Source organism: Molothrus ater, chromosome 19 (genome assembly GCF_012460135.2).
Source record: "Molothrus ater isolate BHLD 08-10-18 breed brown headed cowbird chromosome 19, BPBGC_Mater_1.1, whole genome shotgun sequence".
In the NCBI taxonomy this organism is placed as follows: domain Eukaryota; kingdom Metazoa; phylum Chordata; class Aves; order Passeriformes; family Icteridae; genus Molothrus; species Molothrus ater.
Window position 1 is genome coordinate 9213889 of NC_050496.2, and position 10178 is coordinate 9224066.

Sequence of the window (10178 nt, forward strand, 5' to 3'; positions counted from 1 at the left end):
CAGAATTTACTTTAAAAACCCAAACCATTGCTTTATTTTTTTTATTTGCATCTACTCAACCTACTTGGTTCAAATGCTGACCCTTTCAGAATTCAGAAATGAAAAGAGTTTAAAAGGACCAAAACCCTTGTCACCACTTTCATTCACAGATTGAAAGAAGAAAAGGGAAAGTCACATCTACTCTTTACCACAGGAGAATGGAGAAATTAAAACTACTTTAACCATCCTTAACACATCTGCTGGTTTATGTAAACAGAGTATCTGAATTAACTGCAGATATCAGTGTCCAGGACACAGTTCCACGCTCTTCAGCTTTCATTATATACAATCACCATACACATGCAGGCTAACAAATATCACAAAAATCCAGTTTTGCCTTGTCTCACTGAGGTTAAACATCCCTCCCCTGCAGCAAACACAGCCTTTCAGCCCAAGATATTTCAGGCTCTGGACTGAAATCTGGTGGATGGATGTCCTGCAGGACAAATATCCTCCAGAACCACTGTCTTGTTTAAACAGGGACAGAGTGGTGGCTGCATTGGTCTGGCCTAAAAAATAAACACTGGTTCCAGTCTCTCTTGATCTGAAAGTTCACAGCTGGTGCCATTTCACTTGTCTCAGAACTTTCCCTTCCTCATCGTTCCTCATAACTTTCCTTTCCCCATCACTTCCCAGCCCTTGGGCTCTCCAGCTCAGAGCTCCTGCTCACAGTTGCCATGGAGAGGAAAAGCTTGGTAGGAGCACTGGGGAGAGAAAAGAGACCAAGGAGCTTCAGATACTTCAGCAACCTCTCCCAGGAGGGGGGAAAATACAGAACAAACCCCCACCCCTCCAGTCGCACTCCACAGAACTGACCACGCTGACCACAGAAAGGACTTTCCATTTTCCCCAAAAAAAGATGAAAATTTTGGTTTCATGCTCCACAAGCCAAGTCAAACCACACTACTCTTACATGAAAGTCCATCTTTAGTAAAGCAGAACTGGGCTGGTTTTGTTTTCCAGATCGTGAGTCACTGCAGAAACTTCTCAACATAAAGAGCAGCTGCCAGTTCTATACAATGTCCTGGGAGCAGAGCACTCCTTAGAGAAGATGCCCTCTCCTACATTTTCCTTCCTTCTGTAAACTTTGCCTTTTTACTGCCCTCCACTCCCTCCTATTTTGGTCTGGTTTAATAAACACACACTTGCTGTCCCATATTATTGCTTTGCAGCAGGCACGTTTCAAATGGGACTCCACAGCAACACAGGAGTTTTTGTTAGATATCACTGAGAAAAGTGGAAACAGTTGATGACAATGTGTAAGAAAAGCTTTTTTTGGTGTTCTTTCTTTCCTTTCACAGCAGAATGCAGAAACTGGATAGAGCTGCATGTTTGCCACAGCAATATCCAAACTGGTTCTTTAATTAAAAGTCAACCTCTTGGGAGAACATTTGCTCAGCTTCCACCAAAGAAAAAACAGCAGTAAAATGAATGAGTTCAACATAAAATAAGAATATATTATGAAAAGTAGTGCCAAAATAGAAAAATCTAAATATTTTTCTTGGGATGGGCTGAAATGAAAGGCTTTGACTTTCACAAAACAGTTTCTTCCCTTTTAAAAATGCCAACATGATAATCATGTTTCTAATATTCACAGTCAAACAGTCTCTTCCAGAAAAATTTTCTAAAAGACACATTTGTAACTACTTGTAGGTGCAGCTCCAATTTGAATATTACTCTGCAGTAATCACACCTAACCCAAATTCATTTATTTAGTCTGGAGAAAAGAAAAATCCAGCCATAAGTAAAACTTAAAAACTAAACAAACATTAAAAAGGAGGCATTGCAAGCACCAAAAGAGCTTTGGAAGTTGAAAAACAAATGAAAAAAATCACTGGTTATTAGACTAGATCCTGAGTGCACTCACATCACAGAAATTCTCACACATGTTCCCAAGCAAAGTTTGACTCCTGCCTTCCCTTGTACAAAAATAGGTCTTTATGTTCTTTTAAAACTGTAAAACTTTTGGCTGCTTCCTTTTTCAGTTTGCACACCTGTCAGCATGCACTTTTATATCAAACTAGGGTTCTCAACTGATTTCACTTTTAAGAATTTAATTTCCCAACATCATGGCCATCAGCACTCCCTGAGGAGCCAGGAATACAAACCCCCCATGTTCTATGGAATCATTTTAACATTTGGATAACAAATGCAAATGCAGCACAAGCAGCAGGTGAGATCACTTTGAGAAGACTCAGAGACACAACCCTTTAGTGCCCAGAACCCAGGCAAAGGAAAAAACCCAACAGAATCACAGGTAGCACAAACAAAATGATTCTCAGGAACAGTTGGACAATTTCTTGGGACACACTCAGATAAGCTGTAACAAATTTAATGAGTTAGTGAGCCCTGAGAGCCAGCCCCAACCTACTAAAATCCACATTTATTCACCTTACACCTGTTCTATGCAACACAATGAGCACTTCCAGAATTTTACTGCAGATCTACAGAAAAAGTTTGCCCAATAAAGTCATTGCAGCACATTTTCTCTTACAACACACACACATACTTCGATCAGGGCAGGTATTGGCTGCTCAGAGCTCCTGAGATGACTGACAAAGCTCTCCTCAGATAAGCTGCCAATTTACAACTCAATGCAGCAGGATCAGCCCCAGATTTACTCCTCTGGCCTTCCACACAATTTCTTTGTTAAGAATCGTCTCCTACATTTTTCAAGACTGGCATGAGGAACTAGTGATCCTTCCCTCTAGAGCACAAGTCAAAGTGCAGATCAGTACATGGTAAAATAAGAGCACAGCAGGTTTCATTTAGAGAAGAGGGAAGCCCAGGTGAGGTGTTTGGGAGGCTGCTAAATCTTCTCCCACGGCACACAAAGGAGGCTGCATATCTTAATGTTGTATCTCAGGGTCTCCACTTCCACAATTCTTCAGTTCAGATAAAAAATTACTACAGACACACCAAATGCAGCACCTGGTACCCAGCTAAATTCTTTCACTCTGAAGATAAAAGCACACTGGGAAATAACTGGTTAACTGAAGCAATGGTCAATCCCTGCAAACGCTCAGACAAGCAAAATCCAACTAGAAGTATTATTTATTGTATTTTAAGATATATATTGTGTATTTGTTTGTTTGACAGACTGATGATCTCAGCTGAAATCTAGATTTATAGCTCTTCCTAAAACTAGATTTCTGATGAAGAAAAATCAATAAACAAAAAATGAAGGACTTCTAGGCCTCCCCATTAAACCCTTCTCTTCAAATTCTGCAACATATGAAAAATACTTAGTAACTATAATGCAACAGTGACAAGCCTCAAGTGGAATTTACATTGGACAGGGAATGGCAAAAATGTTTAGTGATACAAGTTATACAGGATACCTGTCCCAGCAGTTCATCCACCTTCTGCGGATGCAAAGGGGTGAGAGGGAAGGGACATTACACATACAAAATCCCTCTACCAAAAGTATATCCAGCAGAATAAAAAGAACTAATTGTTATTCACACAGTATGTTTTTATTGTACCATGACTAAGTGGTATATTTGGCATTTTATCTTTTCTAAGATTCCATTTCTTTAAATAGTTTAATAATATTATTTTATATTATAATAATATTAATTTATTACCATATTCTAGTAGAAAGTACTCCTACATCTAAGTTCAAGATAAATCATAAGCTTCCCACCAGAGCACAAAACCTGAAGCTTTCTTGGCCAGAAACATTGCTCTGTGATCTTTTAATTCATTGTTAGATGTAAGTTAGAAAAAACTGTAGCAAGCCCATCCCCCATTTAAGTGGGATGTGATTTATGTGTAAAAGCTAGGTTGGCAGCAGAGTTTGACTGGGATGGCAATTATTCAATAGCCAGCTCTCAAAAACACTCTTCAGCCTCTCAGAGGACATCGTGGCAGTGGCTGGAGGGTGAGGGGAGAAGGAAGTTTCATCATCTCTTCTGGTAAAAATTGTCAGGAGCCAGTCCAAGCTAGGGGGGAGCAGCTCCTCGGAGCCCTCCAGCGCAGCACAGGAGCTGTCACTGTGTTCCACTTTGTGTGTAAGACAAGGATGTGAGATAATAACCCCCAGTATCTAACACAGGGCTATGGAATAACCCCTGTATGTAACACAGGGCTATGGAATAACTCCTGTATGTAACACAGGGCTATGGAATAACCCCAGTATGTAACACAGGGTTATGGAATAACCCCTGTATCTAACACAGGGCTATGGAATAACTCCTGTATGTAACACAGGGCTATGGAATAACCCCCAGTATCTAACACAGGGCTATGGAATAACCCCCAGTATCTAACACAGGGCTATGGAATAACCCCCAGTATCTAACACAGGGCTATGGAATAACCCCTGTATGTAACACAGGGCTATGGAGTAACCCCTGTATGTAACACAGGGCTATGGAATAACCCCCAGTATCTAACACAGGGCTATGGAATAACCCCCAGTATCTAACACAGGGCTATGGAATAACCCCTGTATGTAACACAGGGCTATGGAATAACCCCTGTATGTAACACAGGGCTATGGAATAACCCCCCTGTATGTAACACAGGGCTATGGAATAACTCCTGTATCTAACACAGGGCTATGGAATAACCCCCAGTATGTAACACAGGGCTATGGAATAACCTCCCAGTATCTAACACAGGGCTATGGAATAACTCCTGTATGTAACCCAGGGCTATGGAATAACCCCTGTATCTAACACAGGGCCATGAAATAACCCCTCTGTATCTGAACAGAGCTGAGCACCAACCCCAGCTCAGGGTGCACCCTGGAGCCCCTGGAGGAACCCGGGAGACACAACTCCAGCCCTGCCCTGCTCTGACCTCCCCTCTGCTCCACCAGACACAGAGATCCTGATGAGACAAACCCTGTCCTGCTGTCAGTGCTGCTCTGAGGGCCGGCATCTCCTGCTGGATTATGCCAGGAGCCAGATTTCCATCAGTGGCACTGGGATTTCAGATTTCCATCAGTGGCACTGGGATTTCAGATTTCCATCAGTGCCACCCTGGCTCCCAGAGCAGGTGTTTGTCCAGGAGGAGGCACGGACTGAGCTGCCTGAATGAAAACTTTGTACTTTCCTTGCAGAAAGGCAAGAGTTATCCAGGAGGGAGGGAGACCTCTAGGCAAACACTGAACTAATGAGAACCACCAGTAAATTGCCAAAATAACAACACAAACGTTTTAACTCTCAAAAACTCGGGAGAGAGACCTAAGGATTAAAATGCTTACACTTCTCTTAAGAAAGTTAAGTGAAGTCATCCTACCAAGTGAGAAATAAACATATAAATTATCAAAATGGTTTCTGATACACCTAAATACCACATAAAACCTGTCTATGCTTGTACAACAATGCACAGAGAGCTATCTTCTGATTTGCCAAAACACTTAGCACATTTGAAAAATGGCATACACCCATTCTCTGCAGAACTCATTTTAAACCTGGATGCTCATGTAAAAATATTATCCTGACCTAGCCAGTTAAAATCATAAAAATATTATTTCCCTGACATAAGCGCTCCCAAAAAAGTAATAAAAATGAAAGTTATCACAGCTAAGAAGAAAATGGAGAGTTAAAAGTCAAGAGACTATTTGAGTATTTTAGAGTTTTCCTTCTGTGAAGCCAGGTCTCAATCTTTATCAAAAAAATTTCAATTTGATTGCAGGACATTCCTGCAACAGGTAAACTAACATCTTCTAAAAATTATCTCTAAATAAATTTAGTACTGTATGTACTTATTTTGATTCATTTAGATTCTGAAGCATATGGATATAAGTTTAAAAAAAATATATAGACAAACATACAGAGCTTTTTAAAGTACCATTATGAAGTCACAGAATGAGCTGATATCATTAACTCACCAAAATAAAAACAAATTACACATTTAGCACCCACTACTTCCCCCTTTTAAAAAGTCATCAGCTAACTACTCGGAACTACATTCCTTTTTTAATTAAGATGCAATGCATTCACATCAACAACCTGTTCCTCCTCCCTTCCAAACTGGCCAAATACTGGAACAACAGCAGTGCCTGCCATCCTGCAGCCCAAATTACCTATAAGTTGAACTACTCTCCTGGTTCAGAGACTTCAAAAAAAAAAAAAAAAGAAAGAAAAGAAAAATAAAATAAAATATTCTAAGCTTGAATTCCATTCTGGAACAAGTTCAAATAAATCCAAAGTGCTTAAGTTTAAATAAAAGAATTTTTGAAGCTTGGTGAATGAACCAATTAAGGACAAACAAAAATGCAGGCCTTAAAATTTCCCAATTTTTCCACTAGAATGAAAAAAAAAAAAATCACAATTACGTTTAATGAATTTTAACCCCAACATGAGTTTTAAAGGTTGCCATATCTTAAGATAAACGCAGTGTTTAAATGCAAGACCTCTGACTCAACCTCCACCTTTTAATCTTTGTGTTGAACTCAAACTAGGTTTACATCCTTGCAACGAGGCCCTGTGCACTTTTCCCCAAACTATAACAATGCAATCTCCATTTTGAACAATGCACCTCATTTCCCTCCTTGGAAAGCTACTTTTGTCTTAAAGCCAGTAGATGCTGGATCCAGTTATAGCTCTGACCTCAAGAGCCTGAAAATTCTCGGTGTTTATAGTTTTTTGGTTTTTTAAGCCACTTCAACTTACATGCGCTTCCTTTCCTTTCAACATCAAGTTGTATTTGCAAGCACAAGCCAGCCTTTCCTGTATTTAATTGAAAAGACCTCTTTGCAAGGCATGCCTCTCGTTTCCCTTGTTTTTAAATTTAAAGTGAATGCTCCACGACACTTCTGACATTGTTTGCAACACGTCCTGGTGGATCGCGCATTTCTGCGGTCACCAGGTTCCCCATGAATATTTGCAAAGCATCCCCTTGTTCCAGCAAGTGCCGCCCGCCCTCCCCGTGCCTGCGTTTGTGAGCATCTTCCAATGCTCCCCGCGTCCCCGGGGCTGCCAGTGGTTATTTGCATCCCCTCTCCCTGGGAGTGCTTGCGGGCATCCCTCACATCCTCGCATGGGAGTGCGGAGCGTATTTGCCAACCTAGAGGGAGCATGTGGGGTGCCCTCGACTTGTTTGAGTTCGCCCACGGACTCTCTACCTGGGGTGCTGCTGTAGGTGCTGTGGCTCCTGAAGCTGCTCTCAGTGCAATAACTGGCATCGTCTTCATCCTCCATCTCTTCGGGGTAGTCAGAGTCGTCGTCGTCCTCCTCCTCCATTATCTCCTCCTCCTCTTCTTCCTCGGAGTCCTGGTTATCCTCGGGGTCTCCCTCCTCCTCCTCCTCGGACACCATGCTCTCCTCCTCCTCCTCCTCGCTCTCATGATCGTCGTACACCACTTTGCTGATGCTCCTCCTGGACGAGGCAGCCCTGCCTTGGCTGTTGCAGCTGCCTCCTGCGCCTCCTCCTCCCCCTGCTCCTGCCGCCCCGGCCCTGCCCCTGCCCTTACCGCCGCTGCCTCCCCCACCGGGGGTGCTGCTGCCGCCGCCGCCCGCCTTCCTCTTGCCGCCCCCCCTGGGCGAGGCGGCGGCGGCGGGCGACGAGGCCTGGGCAGCGCCGGCTCCCTTCTGCTTGGGCCCCGCCGTCTCCGCCTGGGCCGCGGCCGCCCACCTGCCGCGGCTGCTGCCGCGCTGCCGGGAGCGCAGCCCGCCGATGGGGCCTGCCGGGGCCGGGGCGCTCGCCGGAGCGGCGGCCGCCGCCGGCTGCTGCTGCTTGGGCGGCCTGCCGCGCCGGCCCCGCATCGCTGGGCGCTGGCCGAGGGGGAAGGGAGGGGAAGGGCGGCTCGGGAGGGCGCTCGGAGTCCGGACAGGCGGCTACGGGCAAGCTCCGCGCCCCGCGGAGGGCGCGGGGCCGGGGCGGGGGGGGGCCGGGCCGAGCGGGCCGCGGCTCAACGCGAATCGCCGGCGCCCCGCTCCGGATCGCCGCCGGCCGCCATCTTGTTCCCCGCCTGCGCCTCGGCCGCTCCGCGCTGACTGGGGGAAGCGGCACCAGGCCCCGAGCGCCTCACGTGACCGCCGCGCCCGCCGCCGCCGCCAGGGGGCGCGCCCGCCGCGGCCGTGAGGGAGCCGCCGCGACGGGGCGGCCCCGCGAGCCGCGGACCTGACACCGACACCGACACCAAACCCGGACCGAACCCGAACGCGGCACCGACATCGACCTCAGGCACCGACAACGGCGCCGTCACCGACTCCGACGGCGACACCCAACCCGAACCCGGCACCGACCCCCACCCCGAATCCGACCCCGGCACCGACCGCAGGCACCGCCACCGCTCCTCGCCCCTTTTTGCTCCGCTTGCCCCTTTCCCTTCCGCCGGCACCCGGCGCGCCCCCGCCCCAGCTCACGGTCCCGGCACCGCCGCTCCCTCAGCCGGCGCTGCCCCGGCCTCACCCTCTCCCCACAGCGGAGTCGCTGGGCCCGTGGCCGGGGTCTCTCCCAGAGCTCGGCCCGAGGGAGCCCCGGGCCCGTCGGGAACAGCTCTGAGCGAGGTGCGCGCCGGGCCCTGGCACGGGCTCCCCACGAGGGTCTGCATTCCCCGTCCAAATCAGGGCCCCGGGTGTCCCCTCGGGAGACGCTTCCCTCCGCCATCGGCACCAAGCAGCTCCTCTGACCACTACACTCAGCTCTGGCCGTGCTTTGACTCCTCGCCCGTTAAACCCCATTTACAGCTCACCCTTACACAGCCAGCACCCGTGTAAAGCAAACACTGACATCACACACGGACCCACCATCACTGTTTTGCCCATCCACTTTCTCTAATCTCTGTTTCCACAGTTCTCTGGAGCACTAGGAAAAGAGATGGGCTCCTTCTGCTTTGTATTCCCTCTGGTTGTCTCATTTGCCAGAGCCTACAAAGAGCTAAAAATCAACAAAAACCAGTTGTACATTTGGGTTTCCAATGCCACCACTTGAATTCAGGGTATCAGTTTCATAAGCAAAAGCAGTGCAAACTGAAAGTCAGCCCAAGGCACACAGATATCTTGCATTTCCTACAACCAGCCTTCCTTTTCATTGCTAGACCGAGACAGCTTCAGGATTTCAGAGAGCCAGAAGCCTTATCGTTAGAAAATCAGTTTACATGTTCATTTCCTTCAGTCCCTTGCTTATACATCTGAGCAAGGCAAAACCCAACACTGGTCATGCCACAAACATGGCAGTGACATGTCCAATATATCATTTAATTTGCATTCTTCAATAGTAATTTTTGAAGTCCTTTTGTTCATTAACTTGTTGCTCAGGCTGAGCACCTCATTAAACCCACAAACCTGCCACAGCATCAAGCACACAACAATGGCAATTTGCCCTCTATATCCAGCTTTTTATCTGCAGCTCTTTTATATTCAGTGTTGCTGCTGCATAGGCCCAAAGCCCTGAACACAGGATGATACACACAGCATCAGCCAACACTGCCCAATCCCATTTACACCTTTCTTTCTACTCAAATTGTATTCTGAACCTTTCCAAGTCACCTTTAGATTGCTTATGTGGGGCTGATTTTTGCTACCTCTCACAAGGTGGCAGAGGGTTGTGGTAACTCTTTAAATACATGAATATACAGACACACATTTTCCATTATCTCCTTCTGGTATCATGGGAAAAACACCTGTGCATTCTGCCATCGATCCTGAGAATCTAGCAAAGGTACCTCTCTGCTGCACCAATCACACAGCCTGCAGCATTCTGAGAGCATCAACACCTCCAAAACACTGTGGATTTTGTGTATTTGTGGTAGATCAAAGGTGCTGAGAATCATGTGCTTCTGAACTATGAACCAGAGTATCTGTCTCTTAATCTCATCCCTTATCAGTTGGTGATGTGGAAGTGCTTACTGAATTCTCATTTTGTAGGTGGAGAAATGGGTGCACAGAGAGGTGTTACCTTCAGGGACAGGATATAAATTAGTCCTTTCCAACACACAGCGCAGTAGAGAAATCAACCCCAAAACCTGCTCATTCCACTCAGTAGAGTAGAATACACTGATTTGGAATTTGGAGCTCCTATTTGGAGTCTGCTGGTTTGAGCATGTTTATAAATGAACTGAATACAGCAGGAAGAGGAATTTTTGGGTGGAAACTCTACCCTGCTTCCATCCTCAGGACAGATGGAGAAAAAGCCTCCTGTGACAAGACACTTTGGAGAAGATGAAGAGCCCAGTTGTTCCA

The 10178-nt window shown here is 46.4% G+C and overlaps 1 protein-coding gene across 8 annotated transcripts in view; it reads right to left on the minus strand.

The window, feature by feature from the left end:
* The window catches only part of BPTF (bromodomain PHD finger transcription factor), a 54683-nt gene extending 46759 nt beyond the window's left edge, over positions 1 to 7924 (minus strand). For all 8 annotated transcript variants that reach the window (XM_054516841.1, XM_036394392.2, XM_036394391.2 and 5 more), the window contains exon 1: positions 7118 to 7924. In XM_054516841.1, coding sequence (XP_054372816.1) covers positions 7118 to 7757 — 640 coding nt within the window. In that variant the 5' untranslated portion in view covers positions 7758 to 7924. The remainder of the gene's footprint in view (positions 1 to 7117) is intronic.
* Positions 7925 to 10178: the final 2254 nt, after the last annotated feature.